Here is a 20,661-nt window from a genome sequence, read left to right as displayed (position 1 = left end):
TTATTATTATTATTATTATTATTATTATTATTATTATTATTATTATTTTTCAATGTTGTACTTATTTTAAGCAATCAAATAACTATATATTTTTATTATTATTGTAACCTTACATATTCAAATATATATTTTTGTGTATTATAACTAATCTCATTTAAAAAATAAAAAATGTTTTATATTGTGAAATGAAAACAAACTATTATTTAGTTAAAACTATGTTTGAAACAGTATTTAAAAATGTTTTAGTTTTTTAATATAAAAGACAAAAAAATAATTTCAAACTTGCCCATTTGTTTCTGTTTTTTTTTTTTTTTTTAATATCTTTTTCAATTTTATTCTTATCATACAAAGTACTGTGATTCTATGGAATCTTTAAGAGTTAATGATTGAATAATTTTCTCAACATTTTTGTTAACTGTTGTAATGATATTGTGTTCAATAGTGTTAACTAAATTATTATTTAAATTTGAATTACTTGATATCCTCCATAAAAGTTCTTTGATACTTAAGGTACTATTTTAATTATAATAATGACAGGAAATCTTATTTTGGTGCTTTATTATTTTAGCAAGTTTTGCAAACGATTGCAGTAAAGTAGTAAATTATATGTAGTTATGACCATAAATTACATCTGATTGTATGGAACATAGAGAAAGTTGTTATTTGCATTATTATATATTATAATATATATATTTATTTATTGTAAGAAAATTAAAAGTTCTATTGATATTATAATTTAAGTTTGAAAAAATAAAAGTTCTTTATGTATATAAAATTAATAAATATTTAATTTTTTAATGATCATGATTTATTTTTATTACATCATTAAAATGCTTCCATATTAATTAAAAATAAATTTGTTGAACAAATAATGTGTAGTACTTTATTTAAAAAAAAAAAAAAAATAGATGAAAATAACAGTTGAATTTTACATCATAATTATATTTATTTATTATTATTAAATTATTATATATTAAATTAAATTAATTTATTAAATTTTCCACTACCTTTAAACACCAGAAGATGATAATTTTTTTCAACAGTTCTCTAAAATACATGTAAGTAATATAATAAATAATGTATTTTGTGCTTGCAGAGCTCAGATATAAATGTTTTTTACTTGGAAAAATATATTTATAAATAAAAAAAGTATGCTTTAATAACAATTGTCAATCATAATTCATTATCATAAAAAATAACTATCGAAACCTTTTTTTAATAGCTCAACATAAAAGAAAATTATTTAAAAAAAAAAAATAGAAAACGTTTATCATTATTTACATGTATAGTAAACTGAAAATAGTTTATTTCATAAAATTAGATAGAATTAGATATAAAAATAAATATAGAGTGCACTTTTAACTTGATATATTTTCTCTGATTCATGCAACAAAATTATTACTTTTTTATTTATGATGATTTATTTACTGAGACCTTATGAATCAAATTCTAGGTATAAAGAGGAATTAATTCTGAATGAATGTGAGTTATAAAATTGAAAATTTAATCTTCTATGAGTTCCCTATTGTTAATAAATTTTTGTTTATGTTCTTTTCCTTCGCCTTTCTAACAAGTATTTGGGGTCGGCCACTTTTGTCCTAAACCTTCACTCGTCTCGATTTTCTACATTCTCTACGCACACACCAACGGCCCTTATACCATTTCCAATCGTATCAAACCATCTATTTTTTGATCTTCCTCTTCTTTTACCCTTCAACGTTCATTTTCAAAACAACTCTTACTGCATTTGATTTTTTTTATACTTATTTGTAATTAAATTAAGTACTGTCTTATTTATTTGTATTAAAATAAAGTCTTTTTATAACAAAATACATTTATAGTATGATTGGGGCGTGGGGTCAAATCCTATCCCATATATACACCTTAAATATGCACCTATGTGATAAAAAAATATTAAGTATTACCGAGTATTATTGGTTAGATTCAATTTATATTAAAAAAACATAAACAAATTTCATATTTGAAATTAAATTTTTTTATTGATAGTTAAATTGTTATGTCCGGAGTAGTCTTATCATGTGGAGGACGATTTATATGAGTGGGCGAACCATTATTGAGAATCGAGAAACCATGAGAAACAGTATTATGTAAAAGAATACCTCTGGATAATGGTAAAGCAGGAATCCACACGGGATGGTGAACATTGAAATCACTTGCCAGAAGGAAGTTTGAGGGTAGAAAAGAAAAAGTGTGATCCAAGATTATATTAGAAAAAGTAAAGCTGGGAGGGATATAGATCGACCATAATGAAATGGATTGAGAAACGAGATGGGAGTCAAATAAATCAACACCCACTAAATTAATATCATGCTGAATTAAAATAGCAGATAAGAAAGGAATAAGAGGAATGATACGTTACTGAAAGGCCCTTACGAATAGCAATAGCTGACCCCCATAACCGTCAAGGCGATTAGAACGAAAAGGATGATAATTATTTAACTTAAAACTGGAGTTCGGAAGGAGCCTAGTTTCGGATAGGAATAATAAAGGAAAAAGGTACCTGACGATCAGCCTAGTTAAGTCTAAAGAGCGAGATTTAATACTACGTAAGTTCCACTGAAGGAAATGGAGGTCAGACTTATTGATAGTGGAACAAGCAAAAACACGACAAAACAATTGAGTATGACCGAACGGCCAACATTTCTTGAATTCGGTAGAGGAGCGTATACTTGGGTCCATTTTGAATTTGACTTTAAAAATAGAAATTAATTCAGAAAAAGAAATCGATTTGAACTTAAGTTCAACTAATATGGACGATAACTGTGAACCGTCTATGGACGAGAAAATTCTTTTAAAACCAATGAGACCAATCGGCGAATCAACCCCATCCCAAAAGTCTTCTTCCGTGAATAACGGCTCAATCCGTATCACATCGAAAGAATAAATCAACAAAGACGAAATGGAAGCTGACCAGTTAAACTCAGATAGAATTGACGAACTAAGAAAATTGTTCGATGTAGTAGCCGATGTGATTTTAATCCGGGCAGGACCGGCCGATTGGATATAGGCAATACCATCGACAACCTTGAACGCTAATATGTCGAACTGAAATGTGTGAAGATTGCCGACATTAAGCGACTTATTGACGTATTGGACAATGCAAATTAACGGGCTATTATTATTGTTGTCAGGGCCGTCCTTAGGGCAAGGCGAGTGGGACCCTCACCCCGGGCCCCGCACTCTCACCACAGTTGGACAGGCCTTGCTTTCATAGATCATAGATACAATAAAAAAAATAGTTAAATTGATGAGCAAAAAAAATTTACCCTTTCATATTGTTGTAAGAGCAAGGTACTATATTTGTTAAGATTGCGCACATTAGAATTCCACTATGCAATTGATGCTCGGTAGTGACATTTTCAACATTTAAGGACCCGCAATTTCACTTTGCCCCGAGCCCTGCAAATCATCAGGATAGCTCTGATTATTGTCGTAATAATCGGTATTGGGATCCGTAATAATAAAAGACGATTCGGCTTGATTATTGATACTAGAAATCATCCCATTATCAACGCACACGCTGATGGACTGTGACTCCTCATTAACGGTGTTATCGTTATATACCTATATCATATAAATATAAATGGAAATAGATGGCATAAATACGTTGTCGGGTGGAGACGAGGACGTAGAATTGTTGTCGATAAGAAAAGGTCGATTAATTTAAAGTATAATGTTTTTAATAATATTAACTTATGTTTTTTCTAGTACACAAATAATGTTTAAAATCACAACATAAATTATATTTCCCAGAGTCTTTCTATCTATTTCTCCAGGCTCCAGGGAACTAAGCATTTTGTGACATACTTTATCGCGATTGAGAAATATTTATAAATATTATTTATTGTTATAAGATATTGTATAATTTTAATATTTAATCCATATTTCAAAGAACAATACATTGTTATATTTGTACATGGCTATATTCTAACATACGCTATAGAATAATAATTTTAGTAAAAATCGTTTTGAAACTTAAATGAGGGCGTGTAAAAATTATTACAACTTTAACAGACCTAAGTATTTCATCGGTTAGTGTTTTCTATAATTAAAATAAATTGTTGTAAATAAAAAACATTTACATTTAAATTATATTTTTTGGTGGCACGTTGCCACGGAAGTGACGCTGTCTCAATGATGATACAGATAATCTATTCAATTATATCTATTCAATATATCAATTTTACTTATATTATTCTATTTACGTTTGTTAAATATTTTCATTTTTACAAATTAAATTTCTCCCAATTTTTGTTCAAAATATATTTAATAATATACAGCCTTAACTTTTCTTATGATAGTAAGAAAAGACTTTAATAAGCCACCTTTTTTGAGCGGTAAGTGGATGGCATCGAAAGGTTAGATCGATGTACTACTGATGAAATACGAAATAAAAAATATACTATCTTTATCAATAGTAAAATGGTATGATATCCAGCCAGTATAAATGTGTTCGAACTATATTGTTTCAGGAGAAGTCGACAAAGTTTAAAGATGGGATAAAATAACTAAGCAATGTTTAAATATAGATCGACCTGAAGTCATTAAAATGTATAGTTAAAGCATGGGATGGGTCGATAAAGGCGACCAGTTAATTGCGTGTTATAGAATTTTTATGAAATCGAAAAAATTGACTCTTTACATGATATTTCATGCCGTTGATATAGCTTGCTGCAATTCGTGGCTAGAATATTTCAAGGACTGTGATAAAATCAAAATTAAAAAAAAGATAGAATGAATTTATTGAATTTTAAACTTTGACTTGCTGATAATTTAATTAACCATGGTCGTTCTCATAGGCGGCGATATGGGGGATTACGGGGGCTGAGCACCTCTTCAAAAAATAAATAATTTGAAGTTAAAGCCCCCATAAAAATATTAAACAAACAATAGCGTACTTTTGTACAGTTTGCAGAATTTTTATCATTATTGTATATTCTTATATCCACAAATATATAAGTGTATCTAGTTTGTTTATGAAAGAGGCCATATTGAAGATATTAAAAAGAATATTTCACCTCAAGTATTTACTAATTTTTATAAAATGATACAACTTGATTTAACACTATTAGTTCTGACACTTGCGAAAGAAGTTTTTCTGCTATGAGGAAAATAAAAACATGGCTAAGAACATCTATACATCAAAAAAAATTTAATGAACTTTCAATATTATATATTGAAAAATATAAGACTAAATCTTTAAGTAATCAAGTTATTTTAAATACTTTTAACAAAAAATGTAATAGAATAATAAAATTAAGTTAAAAGTGGTAATTGTATTTTATTAATTATTCTTGTTTTCTGTTTGTAAGTATTTAAATTATTATGATAATGAAAAAAAAAAAATTTATGAGTGATTTAATGTAAAAATTATTTTGTTGAGGGTGTGGGGACAATGTCCCCACAGGTCGGTTTGGCATCAAATATTTGAGCCCTCCTTAATATTTCACAGGATTTCCACCTATGGTCATTCTGCAGTGATAAAAGGTAGAGAAGGAAGACCAAGTATGAGTCCAGAAAATTCACCATAGATCAAAAAAAAAAAAAAAGAACCATTACCACATGAAGAATCATACAAAGATTTAATTGGACACTTTCCGATGTATAACAACAATAAATTACGTTATAAAAGTAAAAATGAAGATTGCAGCGCGAAAACTCACATGAATTGTAAAAAATGCAACGTACATTTGTGTTTTGTAGATCATAAAAAAAGAAATTGTCTCACCGACAATCACTTATAAGTAATAATATAAGAATTCATATTCATTTAAATAACGTATTACGTGTTCAATAAAATTGAATATAATATTTAAATAAAAAAATACAGTAAAACATCAAATTATTATTTTTATTACATGTGTGTACATTTAATAACCATTGAGTACCTACCAATGGGTCTTACAAGAACCAACTCCATAACTTCCTCACCTCAAAATTTGGTAAGTACCTTAAATAGAGCGAATAGATAAATAGAAGTCAAAACATTTTGTTTTTAATTGTTGTAAAATAAGTACTGAAAGGGTTAACACACAAAGCGGGTGTCACAGACCCATTTTTATTTTATCCTTAAAATGTTTCAAAATATAAAAATCATAATATTTTAACTGACCTAAAATTTCTTAAAAATATTTAAAAAATAATCAATTCAACCATGGGTGGATAGCCCTACCGGGAAACCGGGCATTTCCCGGTGGGCCCCTCTTCGTATTTTGGTAATGGGGCCATTAGATATAAAATATTATCCATTAGATATAAAATATTATCCATTAGATAAAAAATAATATCCATTAGATATAATATATTATCCATTAGATATTCATTAAAGTAGAATACAAATTGGAAAAAATGTTTAATAGACAAAATCTTTATTTAATAATAAACAACCACTTAAATATATACAACTTAAAATGTTGAATAATCATTCACTTATGGGCAATGAAATTTGTTCAGTGGAATCTGCACATCTTTTCTTACTAATTTTAATAGAATTAATTTATTATTTTACATTTAACAAATATTTAAGTATTTGTAACTGTAATAAAAACTAAAAACTAATCAATTAAATTATTCATTAATTCTACTAATTACAAAATATCAATGTCTAATGGACATCCATAAAAATCTACTGTGGCTTATATACCAGTTACTTTCTATGAATATCTAATATATATCTAATGGATGAGTTGTGTTATGTGGGATTATTTTAAAGTTAAAAACTAAATAAATGATTTTTAAAATATGTCTTGTTATACATTGTTGGATTGTGTGTTATGCTTTGTTTTGATGTGGTACTTAATAAAATTCATATAATAATGTATTTGAAAGCGACTTTTTTTTTAAATAGGGGCCCCTTTTTAAAATTTCCCGGTAGGCCAAAAATGGCCTATCCGCCCATGAATTCAACCATAAATGTAAGTCACAATTGCTGGTAAATCGTTATAAAACTTATAATTTATAATTTACCGTGTCGTCATATGTATCACACGATAAATATTGTACATGGTACTGTACTGATGATAAATTAGTTCAGAGTGGTGGTACACTGCAGTAGTGTCGTCTACCGACAAATTACCACTACCGCCCGTGTTGTGGGAAGTACGGGCAAAAAAATCCGTCTCCGTAACTTCTGATGACTAAACAACGGTGTTTCTGTATATTGTTAATTTTTTTCAATCCAGAATCTCACACTGAAACCGTTGTAATTTAATATCAACTCAGTTTCATCTAATGGAGTTTAATCTGGGTGACAGTCCGGTCACATCGCATTCGTGGAATGGAAATAGAAGTCGTAAGTTTCATCTAATCTACCGGAACCCGTACGCGAAATTAACTAAACATCGTGTTGTTAAATTATCATGTAGAGATCGCAGTAATCCCGAATAGCAATGAAGTCCATATTTACAAGTATGAGCCAAACCTTAGCGACTGGACACTGTTAGACAACCTAGATCAGCACGGACTTCTAATAACCGGTATCGATTGGGCACCTAATACAAATCGAATTGTTACGTGTTCAGCGGTAAGTCTTTACATTCATATTTTTATACGTTTTTTTTTAACTTGAATTGCATTATAAAATCAATATTTTCATAGGACCGCAATGCGTATGTATGGACCATTGATGATAAAGGAAAATGGAAACCAACTCTTGTATTATTAAGAATCAGTAGAGCCGCAACTTGTGTTAAATGGTCACCAAATGGTAAATATGAAATAAATGGCAATTATAAATTATGTAACAATGATTATTTTAATTTAATTTTATATCCATAAGATCTATAGTTAAACCTGTACTACTTTTGTACTTTATACTATTAGTACTAGTATTTCAATTATAGTTGATTAAGTTTTTAAAAAATGTGTGTAGTTCTTAACATTTAATAATTAATTCTAGTATTTCTAATTTTGCGTTGTATTAGAAAATAATTTTTATGTATTTTCAATTGCCAATAAGTGTATTAAAAACAACCATAGGATTTTAAAATGTATATTCTTACTTATGAATAATTTTGATTGTTTTGTTTTTCAAATCATTTTCAGAAAAGAAATTTGCTGTTGGTTCAGGAGCTCAGTTAATATCTGTATGTTATTTTGAAGTTGAAAATGATTGGTGGGTATCAAAACATATTAAAAAACCTATCCGATCTACAGTAACTGCATTAGATTGGCATCCCAATAATATGGTGTTAGCTACTGGTACTGCTGATTTTCGAGTTAGACTGTTTAATGTACATATGAAAGAAGTTGACCAGTGTCAAAAAGTTAAAACTGCTTGGGATAGTGATGATACATCAGTGCCAAATTTAGTTGCAGAGTTTACCAATTCTTCTAGAGGAGGTAATTATGTTAACAATTAACATTTAATCACTAAAAATAAATAAAAATTCCCTCTTCTTGTGTTCAACCTTATGGTTGGTTTTGCTTCAGATATGCACTTTCTATTTTTTCCTGTTTTCAGTTAACCTCTTTAGTTTAGTGTAGCTTGATAGTCTAGAATTGGAGATTCTTCTTCTTCTTTGCCTTTCTCCCAACTATTTGGGGTCGGCCACCGTTGTCCTAAATCTCCACTCATCTCAATTTTCTACATTCCCTACACATACACCAACGGCCATCATATTATTCTCAATCGTATCCAACCATCTCTTTTTTGATCTTCCTTTTCCTCTTTTCCCTCCAATGTTCATTTTCATTAGTATTATAGATTGTTTGTCAAATTAAATTCTTATACATTCTCAGTTTCTCTTACCTTCAATTTTCACTTCTATTATTCTATAAATTAGTTCATTTTTGTGCTTTAATATGTGACCAATATTTCATTGTCTTGCTTTGATAGTTTTGAGCATCTCTAAATTCTTCTATTTCACTGAGTATGCTTTTGTTGGTACTATGTTCTATTCAACACTGTTTAAGAATTATTAAAATCTTTTATCTCAGATTGTATGATTATTATTAATTTAATTATCTTATATATCAAAATATTTTGTTTTATATTAAAGATTTCAAAAAATTCTTTTACATTTTCATTTGAAATATTGTTTATACAGCTTTATCTTTCAACTTAGTCATATTATTAACTTCTATATTTCTTTTTTATTCGTAATTTTTACAGTAATTTTATAGTTTGATTAATATTATATTTAATTTAATATTTAGGTGGATGGATCCATGGACTTGCATTTAATAAAAATGGAGACCGATTATGTTGGGTGGCTCATGATTCATCTATAACTGTAGCAGATGTATCTAAAGGGAGCATATTTGTAAATAAATTAAAAACAAATGAGTTACCTTTCATTAGCTGTATTTGGGTTACAGATAGAGCAATTGTTGCTGCAGTAAGTTACTAAATTTGAGTACATTTTAAATATATTATGAAATTTAATCTATAACTTTTAATAGGGCCATGGATGCTGTCCTATGTTATACTGCATTGACACTAATAACAAAGTGCAATTTGTTTCTAAGATAGATTGTTCTCAAAAAAAAGAAGCTGCCGGCTTGAGGTAATTTAGTTTATGCTGAATTCAACTTTTTTTTAAAGTTATGACTTAAATATGGAATTAATTTTTCAGTGCAATGAGGAAATTTCAAAGTTTAGATCGACAAGCACGAATTAACAGTGACTATGAACTTGATACTAAACATCAGAATACATTAACTTGTTTGCGTATTCATTCTGAATCAAATGATACAGTCACAAAGTTTACAAGTAGTGGTTTGGATGGTAAAATAATATTATGGGAACTCAATGTAAGTAAATACTTACTAATGATATTTATAATTTTTGTTACAAATCAACAAACATTTATTACGTTTAATTAAATAATAAATGCAATCATACATATTGAATTTAATGTAAATAAATATACCTGTTAAAAAAAAATCTTTACTGATATTATATTATCTTTTATTTTCAGAGTTTAGATAAATTGCTTCAAGGTTTAAAAATTTAGCCTGATGAAACGACTATTGTATGTACATAAATTTATTTGATTTCAATAATTACTTTACTGTTACTAATTATTTGTTATTTTATTAAATTATACTTTTTTACATTATTTATTATAGAAATATTTTGATAAATGCATAATGTACCATTAATACATGTTAAGAATTACATTTATTAAATTATTACATAACATTTATATTGTTTAAATGTGATAAAAGAAAAAGAACTAAATTAATACACATTAAAAAAATATTTAATATGTGTATTTTTTTTTATCAATAATTATCAAAAAATATTCATTTCAATAATGTACTACTAAGTTGCATTAATATAAATTTGAGTTAACAGATCTCTTGGGTTTTAAAATAGATCCCTTTGTTTTGAACATTAAATATTTAACCTGAAACTAATTTTTTAATAATGTTAACTATTTTTATAACAAGAATTAATTAACTAATTTTAATAGTTGAATTTTTGAAGTATGCAAAATATTTCTATAAGTACTCTGTTCGCAGAGAAAATTTAGTTATTTTATGCATTGGGGTGTGAAGTAATGTGGGATGCTCTCCTATCTGTTATGACCTCTAGTGTTAGAATTTTAATTGGGAGTTGGTGTAAGTTATACATTTGGTTTGTATCCAATCACATTTTTTTGATGACTTGAGTATAGATAACTCAATAGGAATTTTTATTTATAAGGATACTTTCTAATGACTGCTTAGATGTTTTAAGATGTACCATTTTTTTTATGTTAAATTATTAATGCAACAGTCCAGTTATAAAAGTCCTCCTTTATAAATGAATGATGAGGCACTCAAAAAAATGTTGGACTTTTTAAGCAGATTTCATATAGATATTTCTTTTAAAAAAATGTATATTTCACAAACATAATAGTATATTATTCATAAATTTAAATTACTAAGCATAATTCGTAATTCCCTAACTTAGACTGGGAGATGTTTTACAGTTATGATGAAAAAAAATGCAGATTTTAAAAAGTGCAAACCTGTTGTATATTCTAATATTTAATTGTTTATACTATATTAATTTACTATGTATACCTCAAATGGTAATTATTAAAATTAACAAATTAAGTGCTTGTCACATCTGCATTTATTGTTTTGTAACTTACTAATGTACAGGCAATTGTTGTTAGCTTTAATATAAGAATAAACTAATTTATTTTAAAATATTAAGAAAAATACATCATCTTTTTTATTGGTCGATTTCTTACAATATTTTAATTTATATACAAGATTTATTTTAAATTGTAATATTTCATATACCTAGTCAAGATGTGGTATACTCTTTAGCTTATTAAAATACTTTCTAGGTAACCGAAAAATGATAAATGTATACCATCCAAAAGCTCAACATTATTTAACTTAAGCCCCATAAAAATGTGATTTTTTTATTGAGCCTATACATAGTATTTAAGACATTATCTCTAAATGGCTGAAAACTAATCAGTCAAAGAGCAATATTTAAATTTTATACGCATAGATGAACTAACAAATATTATTTGTCTCAACAAATAATTTAATTTAATTTTCTTTCATAATTAAATAGTAAACATAACAAAAACAAAAAAAAACAATACAATACAATATTTTTAATAGTATTATATCTATAGTTTACATGGTAATAATCTATTAGTTAAAATTAAAAATATTTTCTATTTAAAATTTCTTACAGAATATTGTTATTGTTTTAATTTTTTAAGACTAAATTAAATGAATACATAACATATAAAAAATAGCTGTATTAGAAAAAAAATTAAAAGCTTAAAAATTAAACTAATAATTAAAATAAATAATAAATTAAGTAAAGCAAAGGATGGATTAAAATAAAATATTTTTGGTATCATTTTTTTATCATAGTTAATGTTGATTATACTTTAAGTATAATTTTAATATCAAATATTGATAAAGAAGACTAGTTATGTCATGTATACAAGAATATTAGGTTAAACATGGGATGAACTCACAAATAAGTATGTACTTATTATAAAACTATGTAAGAATAAGTTTAAATTAACAATAAATACCAACACAAAATTTCAAGTAAAATGTTCATAAAAAAAAAGTGATAGTCATTAAAAGAAAATTGTAGTAATATCAAACATAAAAATGACCAAAACTAGAATAATTATATTAGATTTTTCTTAAATGTTAATGGTAAAATTTGAAAAACTTATAGAAAAATTAAACAGCATCAATTTAAAAATAATAAATAAAACTTTTTAAAAAAAATAGGAACACTAACTAGAAAAAATCCAAACAAAAATGACCATAAACTGCAATAAATTAATATGATATAAACAAAAATGAAAAATAGTTAAATAATAAAAATACTGTAAGTATATCAACATATGTAGACTACTTACACCTTGTATTAATTGAAATATAATTGGTATTTAATTTCTACTTAAATTATTTATTTATTGCTACATTCTTTATACTTTTCAAATATTACTTCCATTGTTCTAGAAATTGTAAATGGAAATTTTTGAAATTTTCCAACATATTTTTCAATTTATCAGGCTGAGGTAGGATTGTAGTCCTAAAACAAAAGTAATAAGCCATAGTATAAAATTAAGCCAAAAATATGTTAATATTAGTGTATGCTATCTCTCGTGTGTTCTCTCTGTCATACAAATGTACAATATAGCAAATCTGCATACAGTAAAACAAATTTTATGTTCTTAGTTTTATTAATATTGGAGTTAACTAATCTATTATCAAAGAAAATTATTTGTGCAATTACAGGTTATTTAACAATATTTAAATTTTTAAGAAGATATGAGCTGTTTTTAAATTGTAATATTATATGTACTCATATTTGCTTTATATATTAATATATTGTAAGAAACTCAAGTTATAATAAAAAAAGATAATTTTCTTAAAGTTAGATCATAGATCAGTTTTCCCTAGTATTAAAGCTAACAATATAAAATTGCTTATACTGAATGCAGATTTTTTGTTGTACGTCTTTAATACAAACAAAAAATATGCAGGTGTGGCATACTCTTAGATCATATATTAGTTTTTAAAATTACATAATTAATTGTTTTGACAATTTTTAATCAATAATATATAAAAATAATTTTAAATGTAGAGCAAAATATATGATTTAATGTGACCTATGTTCTTTTATGGTTTTCTGCAAATTGGTAAAAGTTTAAAAAATATAGTTGGAAACCTCTTAGCATTCTTTAGGTTTTAACATTTAATTTAATGATGGGCAAAAGATAGCTCCGTGTATTAACTTGTACACCTTTTACACATTATAAAGTATACTTCATTAATTATTAACTTCTCTTGAATATATTATAATAAAAATATTTTTTCTGTGGGTAGCGTTTCTACAAATTAATATGCCAAAAAGATACTAAATTACATTTTTTTAATCTAGATTAGATATAATGTACTTCTGAGAATTGGTTTTATTAATCATTTTATGGCTAAATTTCCTCCCTGCCCTACTACATTACATATAATCTTAATTAAAATCTGATTTCATTTTTCATTTCTTAGATTATAAAATAAGTTGCCTATATTTTAATTACCTAAAATGATAAGTTCCTTCTACTTGTCCAAATCCAGATCCCGGTACAATACAAATACCCGTGTTTTCTAAAAGTTGAAATGCATAAAATGCATTTGGTTCAATTCCTTGACTTTTGGCTTCTTTAATTGCTTTTTCAGGTAACTTAAACTATAAACAAAATGATGAAAATTAATAATTATAAGAAAAGTATTCAAATATAAAATAAACTTACTTGTGGGAAAGCATACATAGCTCCTTGAACTGGATTACAAGACATTCCTGGAATACTGTTAAATGTATCAGCCACTAATTTAGCTCTTTCTGCTAATGATTTTAATACACTAACTTTTTCTTCTTTAAAACTATCATATGATGGTTCACCTGGTCTTGGAGGATTAACAACACAATCCATCACAGCCTATTTCAATAAGAAAATAATGAAATTTATTAAATATAAAAATATAAATCTCACTTACCTGACCAAGAACAGTAGGACATAACATAGCTGATATAGATTTAAGTAACATTGCCTTTACTTCAGGATCCAAATTAATTACTTCTGTGTAACCACCTCTTAAACCACATTCTCCCATATAACCTAAAATAATTATTTTTGTTCAATTACAACATTTTATTAATAAATTATTTTTAATTCAATCAAAAGTATTACCTTTCGAACAAGACATGAATGAAGCTAATTCCATTTCACTGTAAGGAGGTCCTAATTCCGTTAACACTTTTTTAAATGAATAAAATTTACTTCCTTCAGCATATACATTATCTTGATATACCTAATTTAATAATAATAGTGGTAAGTGGTATACTCATAAAATACTATTAAAATTTTATAAAAAATTAAATTAAACGATGATAAAGTATAGTATTAAAATAAAATTGTTTTTGAATATTACCTCATCAGCAAGTAAAAACAGTTTTTCTTTGTATGCAAATTTGATAACATCCTCCACATTTTCTCTAGTTAATACTTGACCTTAAAAATAAATATAACAAATTGAAGTATTAAATAAATACTTATGTTGCTCATAAATATAAAATATTTTTGAATAATTAAATATTAATATTTAATTAATTAATAAGATGAGATGGACAATAGTTTTGGATGTCTTTAAATAAAGTATAGCAAATAAGATAAACCCACTTGCTTTTTTTGCAATACTATTCATTTTTAATTTTATAATTTTTAGTTAAATCAGATATTGGTTACGAAAAAAAAAAAAAAAAAAAAAGAGTAATTTACACTACATAAGTATTTAATTTAAGATAATTGTTAAATAAAAACAAACCAGTTGGATTTCCAGGATTAATAATCACAATAGCTCGAGGATTACAATGTTTCCGTGCTTCGGTTATTGATCGTTCTAATTCATTCACATCCAAACCCCAATTTTTAGATTCATCTAAATAATATCCAACCTAATAAAAATAATAGTAATAATAATAAACTTAAAATTGGCAAATACAAACTTAAAATGTCAACTTTTATAGAATCTAAAGGTCTGAAGCATGGTTCACTAGAATTAAGTACATATATTAAAGTAAAACAATCATATTGCCCTAGTAAAATAAAATTATTTATTTTAATGAAAATAATAATGTAATAATATGAAAGAATAATTAATTAAGGATTTTTTTTTTAATATTAAAAATGCATTGCTATAAAAATTCTAAGTTAAAATTTTAATTTTACTACAAATATTTCTTCAAAATTGGAGCTATAAAATAATTAATAAAGATTTTTCAAAATCTAAAAATATATATTTCAAAATAAATATTACACCTGAGATGCATCAAAATTTACTGAAAATACTGAAAAATAAATTATATGATTTTACAGAAGTATAATAATATGAAAATAGTATACATTATGTAATATATGCACACGTATATTACATAATGTATTAATTATAATAGAATAATCTTGTTATTTCAATTAAAATTAAGTAATTAAATATTATCTTTTATACATTAACATTCATAGTTGGTACATGAACTTCCTAGAAAATACAGTTGTTCTATTTATTATAGTTTTAATATACAATAACATTCATTGATATTAATTATTAATTAAATTTAATGTCAGACACTTTCTATAATAGGTATCTATTAAACACAATTATGAAAAACTATAAGAAATAACAAAAATATAACAATATGGATACATTAAAATATACTTTCTAATAAATTTACATGTAGTTTTATGTATTAATTATGACTTAATTATTGCAGTTATGTAATCATTAAAATAACTGATTAGATTCATTAATTTTTTTAATTCCAATCAACAGTAATCATAATTGAATAATTATATTTTTTTTATCAAATAAAGATCAATATTTACTCTAGCATCATTAGTTTTTCAACAACAAATATGCCTAAATGATAAAAAAAGTTTTTATTATTTAATACCTATTTCCATAAAAGATATTGTAAATAATAATAATATATATATATATATATATATCATAATAAATACAAATTTGTTTTCTTAACTATGTCTACAGTCAGATTATAATCATTCACATGGTTTATTATTAATAAAAATAACAAGTATGGTATATTATTGTAAGAAATGCACAAACAAAATAACAATGTTAGTTTAATTTTGTTAAATTGAAATATATTAATAATGTAATATGGTCTATAAGTAAAACCTTAATTATCTTAATTTATAAAATTATTGATATCACTAACCTGTTTCATGTTAAATTCTGCTAGTGTAGCAGAATATAATGGATATTGTGGAATAGGAATTAAAACACCAGGTTTTTTCCCATCGACATCAGCCACCATTAATCGGAGAATAGCCTAAAATAATTAATCAATAATAAGTACATTTATAGAAGACAAAAATATAATTTATTTAGTGAAATTTTAATTTTTGGAAGTTAAAAATAAGGAAAAATATTAAATTTAATACTTAAAAATGATTACTTACTTTTATTCCATCTGATGCACCAGCACATAGAATGACATTTAAGTAATCACAAGGGATACCATCTCGACGTTCAATATACTCAGCGACATGTTTTCTTATTATTTCTATTCCTGGAGAATCTGTATATGATCCTAGAAAATATATTATGTATGGAATATGAATAAAATAATCATACAACACTAATAACTTGTATAATATATTATTGTGATTATTTATCATCATAACTAATAATTCATACAAATAGCAAAAAAAAAACATACATTATAATATGTGATTAAAATATTAAATTAATTTAAAATAGCTCATTTCATTATTCTCCCGACATTTCTAAAATATATATATCATAATTAAAACTTGAATAAGGAGTTTAGTAGGTCAAATCATGCTAAATAATATAATGTATACATTTCTTGTGATAAATCACTTTTAAAATTAAAATAGCATCAATGGTTTTATTTTTATACAAATCAAAAAAAAAATAGCTAAAGATATTTTTAAAGGTACTGCATACAATTTAACTGATTATGTATAATAAATGCAGGGAATAAATAATATAACAGTATAATACTGTTTGAACTGCACCTGATAATGTCATTATAAATTAAAAATGCAATACAGTAAAATCACTTAGAGCAGTATTTTAATTAAATAACTATAGTATATTAAGAGCATTATGCCAATACACAACAAACAGGAATTAAAATTAATATTGATTAATGGTTACCAGTGATAGTCAAGAATAATTTTAAATATATTAATAACAACTTCTTCTTTAACAACTCAAACTATCAAGGACATTTTGATTAATTTAATGAGTCAAAAAATTAATTCTAATTTGTATACCATTATATCAATACCTCAGTACTAATACTATAGAGTAAAATTTTTAATAGTAAGGATATTGTATAATAGTTATCATAATTTACTACTTTAATAATAAAAATATAAAGATATATCTAATCAAAAGTTAGTACAGTAATGATGATTGTAAAAATCTTAAAAGCATAATATAATATTAAATCTAAGTTTTGGCTCCAATATGAATATAATACGGGTAAAATTTAAAATATTTTAACCATTCAATTTCTATTTTATAATTTAATATCATATAGGTAATATTATTATATTTGTATTTCATTCTGTCTTATATCTCTCATGCTATATTTTAGATATGTAATATTTAATTTAGAATATTGTAAATTGATAACCCTGGGCCTCCAAACGAGTTTTCTCAGTGAGGCCCAGTAATCTTTTTGATTTCAAATAAAAAAAAAAAAAAAAAGTATATATAAATTAAAAATTGAAATTATAATTACCAACACTACCACCTCTGCATCCATCCAAAATAGTTCTAGCCCGTTCTTTGATATCTTCAGGATAGCGACTATCATCTAATAAGTCTGGTTGAGCTACTAAAGCTAACACCTATATATATATATATATATATAAATATAAAATATATTAATTTTAATTAATTAATAATCAATCACATATTTTATGTATTTTAGTTAATCTATAAGAGCACTATAGTCAAGCATCTCTCAGGGTGGATCAAAATTTCTAATAATTTAAGATTACCTTAATATAATTTAAATGTTTTATTGAACCTGATCCAATTTATATATATATTTTATTATTATTTTTTTTTTTTTTGATATAATGACTTTTATCTATTAATATTTATAAGTAATGAACATATCATATAATTTTGAAAACCTGATGTTTGTGAATAAATTCTTTAAATTTGAATTATTCCAAGTGTTTATATTTTTTAAATTATATTTAAGCATAACTATTATTAATTGTTGATTAAATAATAGAAATAAATATTTTGATAAACAATTGATAACAAGCAAAAAAAATTAGGACTAGGACTAAAATAAAATTCCTGAGTTTTAATTAATAAGAAAAACTTAATAGTAATTGCTGGGTAAAACAATCATTTAAAAAAAAAAAAAAATGTTTAAATAATTCACACTAATTTTAATTTTATTAAATTTATAAATTTTATAAGAGACAATATAATTATACCTGTCTTATGAATGTAATTGGCTTTTGTCCCATAGCATGACAATCACCAATATTTGCTTTAAGCACTTCTTTAAAAGGTTTTTCAACTCCCTATTATTAAAAATTAAAATAAATTAGTAGGTTTTTTACCAAAAAGAAATATACATACCGTTTTCAATTCATTTTCAATTTGTGTTGCTCTTATCAACAATGGCCCTCTTACAGCGTATTCCATTATCCTTACATTTGGATTCATGTTCTCAAGATTTAGTACTTTTTGACAAGACGGCATGTTTTGGCTGGTGAAAAAGTTCCTTGGTTCCACAGAAAACCTCAAAAATGGGGAAAATTCTAATTGTGACTTGACATTACGGCATAAATGGTGATTTGCTGAGCATCTGACAAACGTATTTAGTCTTTGCAGAGACATTTTGAGTTTTTTTTTACAAAAATATGTAGTTTTATAAAAGAAACGGTCGAAACGACACACAGTGAGAGCAACAACTTAGTTAAGTACGTGTAGCGAGATATTAGAACATTTACACAGTGATGACGAAAACAGTACAGAACAATAAATTATAAATTAGTGTAACGATCATTGTAATTATACGGCTCGAACTATTATCTACTGGTAATTTGACATTTGTAATCTATTGACTAACAGCCAAGTATTATCGAAAGAAATTGGACTCGGCACAAAAAAGTTACAAACTTTGATCGACCTGAATAAAAGTTTATCGCTAATGTAATTGGCTCGATTTTTCCGCAAATATGTCAATAAACAAAAGGAAATAAGTGCACAAAATAAAAAAACTACTTGTTTTCTTACCTATTTATAATATACAAAACTTTACACGCGTGTTTTTTAATAAGAAAAAAAAAATGTTAAAAGCTGAGAAAATTTATTTCTGTAACTCTTACTTTTTATGAGTTGCAGTAGCACAGAAAATATCAACTGGGTAGTTTTCCAAAAATCAGTATAGCCCTTACGGTGGCACTAAAGTACTTGTCTTTATGGCGCTAAAACACGACTGAACGCACGGACATTCTACAGTATCTACTGCACTTGACACACACACAGGCTGTGACTCACGATACAAACCCTATCTTACGTGTTCTTGTGAAACGGCAAAAAAAAGAGAAAAAAAAGTGTGACTGTCGTAAAAGTCGATATTAGGTCGAAATGTTTATTTATATATTTTTCTCGTTAATCCTCGTTCCGGCGGCGGAGAGGAACGATCAATAAAATCGATTTAGCCTCGCACCCGTGTCGTTATTATTACCTGTATTCATAAACTAATGACCTTTATATTACGCGCAAACGTTATATAGAAATCGTTCTCTACTATTACTGCTGCAAATGAATACGTAAATATTTTCCGTAATCTAGCTTAAACTCCGCGTAACTGTGCTACGCACTATACAATATTACAATGACTGTATACCTACCTACGTTGTACGAGTCACGGAGACGGGGATCGAGATAAATAATATACCTCGATCGGTGATTTAATTATTAGATTATAATATTGCGCGGCGGTGATGGCTGCATGTACGTTGCGATAAACTCAAAAACGATGAGTTGGCCATTTTTATATAATTCGTATTGCATCGTTTAATAATGTTAAGACAAGATGCATCTTAAAGGTGTAAAAATATGGTATAAATCTCGCGCCCTCGTGGAACATCTGCGCCATTTATGTAAGCACAGTAATAACAGAAAATTATTCGATTATCATTTTTAAAAAACATAAAAACGTAAGTTTAAATTAAATTATTTACTAAATGAAACGCTGACTGAATATTGCGTTCCGAGATCACATACGATTTCCGGCTGAGATTGATTTCTGTTTTATTCCGAATTCGTCCAAAATAATACTCTATGGTTTAACAACACAAATTGACTCTTTTAAAACTTTTCAAGTATTCAGTATCGAAATAATGGATAATATAAAATTTTGAAATTTACCGTAAATGTGATAGATACATAGGTTTTCATTGGATCCCCGCCTCCTTTGAAACCACTCACGCTAGGTTTTTTTTTATCAAACACAATTTTTTATATTTCGATCATATTTTATCTGAACTCGTACCAGCCGAATCACTGAATTGTATTACATTATAATATATTATAGATTGTGATAAAATGACGGAACAAATTCTGACATTCGTT

The 20,661-nt window shown here is 25.9% G+C and overlaps 2 protein-coding genes across 5 annotated transcripts; one reads left to right on the top strand and one right to left on the bottom strand.

The window, feature by feature from the left end:
* The first annotated feature begins 7,085 nt into the window (after positions 1-7,085).
* LOC112684182 (actin-related protein 2/3 complex subunit 1A) lies at positions 7,086-10,044 on the top strand. Its single transcript, XM_025555548.1, has 8 exons — positions 7,086-7,312; positions 7,386-7,543; positions 7,618-7,726; positions 8,065-8,361; positions 9,178-9,359; positions 9,424-9,527; positions 9,597-9,774; positions 9,942-10,044. Exons 1-8 carry the CDS (start codon positions 7,252-7,254, stop codon positions 9,975-9,977), a joined length of 1,125 nt encoding a protein of 374 aa, XP_025411333.1. The 5' UTR covers positions 7,086-7,251; the 3' UTR covers positions 9,978-10,044.
* Positions 10,045-12,269: 2,225 nt separating this feature from the next.
* Positions 12,270-19,765, bottom strand: LOC112684180 (alanine aminotransferase 2). 4 transcript variants are annotated; one of them, XM_025555546.1, is made up of 13 exons: positions 19,410-19,765; positions 18,658-18,886; positions 18,510-18,599; positions 17,795-17,903; positions 16,479-16,609; positions 16,235-16,348; positions 14,827-14,956; positions 14,434-14,513; positions 14,193-14,313; positions 13,999-14,120; positions 13,755-13,940; positions 13,542-13,690; positions 12,271-12,535 (listed from the first exon to the last, which is right to left on the bottom strand). In XM_025555546.1, exons 2-13 carry the CDS (start codon positions 18,778-18,780, stop codon positions 12,445-12,447), a joined length of 1,446 nt encoding a protein of 481 aa, XP_025411331.1. In that variant the 5' UTR covers positions 18,781-18,886; positions 19,410-19,765; the 3' UTR covers positions 12,271-12,444. The 4 variants fall into 4 exon arrangements, with proteins under 4 accessions (XP_025411329.1, XP_025411331.1, XP_025411330.1 ...); XM_025555545.1 differs by having other exon boundaries at positions 18,658-18,820; XM_025555547.1 differs by lacking the exon at positions 19,410-19,765 and adding an exon at positions 19,318-19,403 and having other exon boundaries at positions 18,658-18,820.
* Positions 19,766-20,661: the final 896 nt, after the last annotated feature.

Source organism: Sipha flava, unplaced genomic scaffold (assembly GCF_003268045.1).
Source record: "Sipha flava isolate LNK unplaced genomic scaffold, YSA_version1 244_pilon_pilon, whole genome shotgun sequence".
Lineage (NCBI taxonomy): Eukaryota > Metazoa > Arthropoda > Insecta > Hemiptera > Aphididae > Sipha > Sipha flava.
This window is presented reverse-complemented; position numbering and strand designations above follow the sequence as displayed.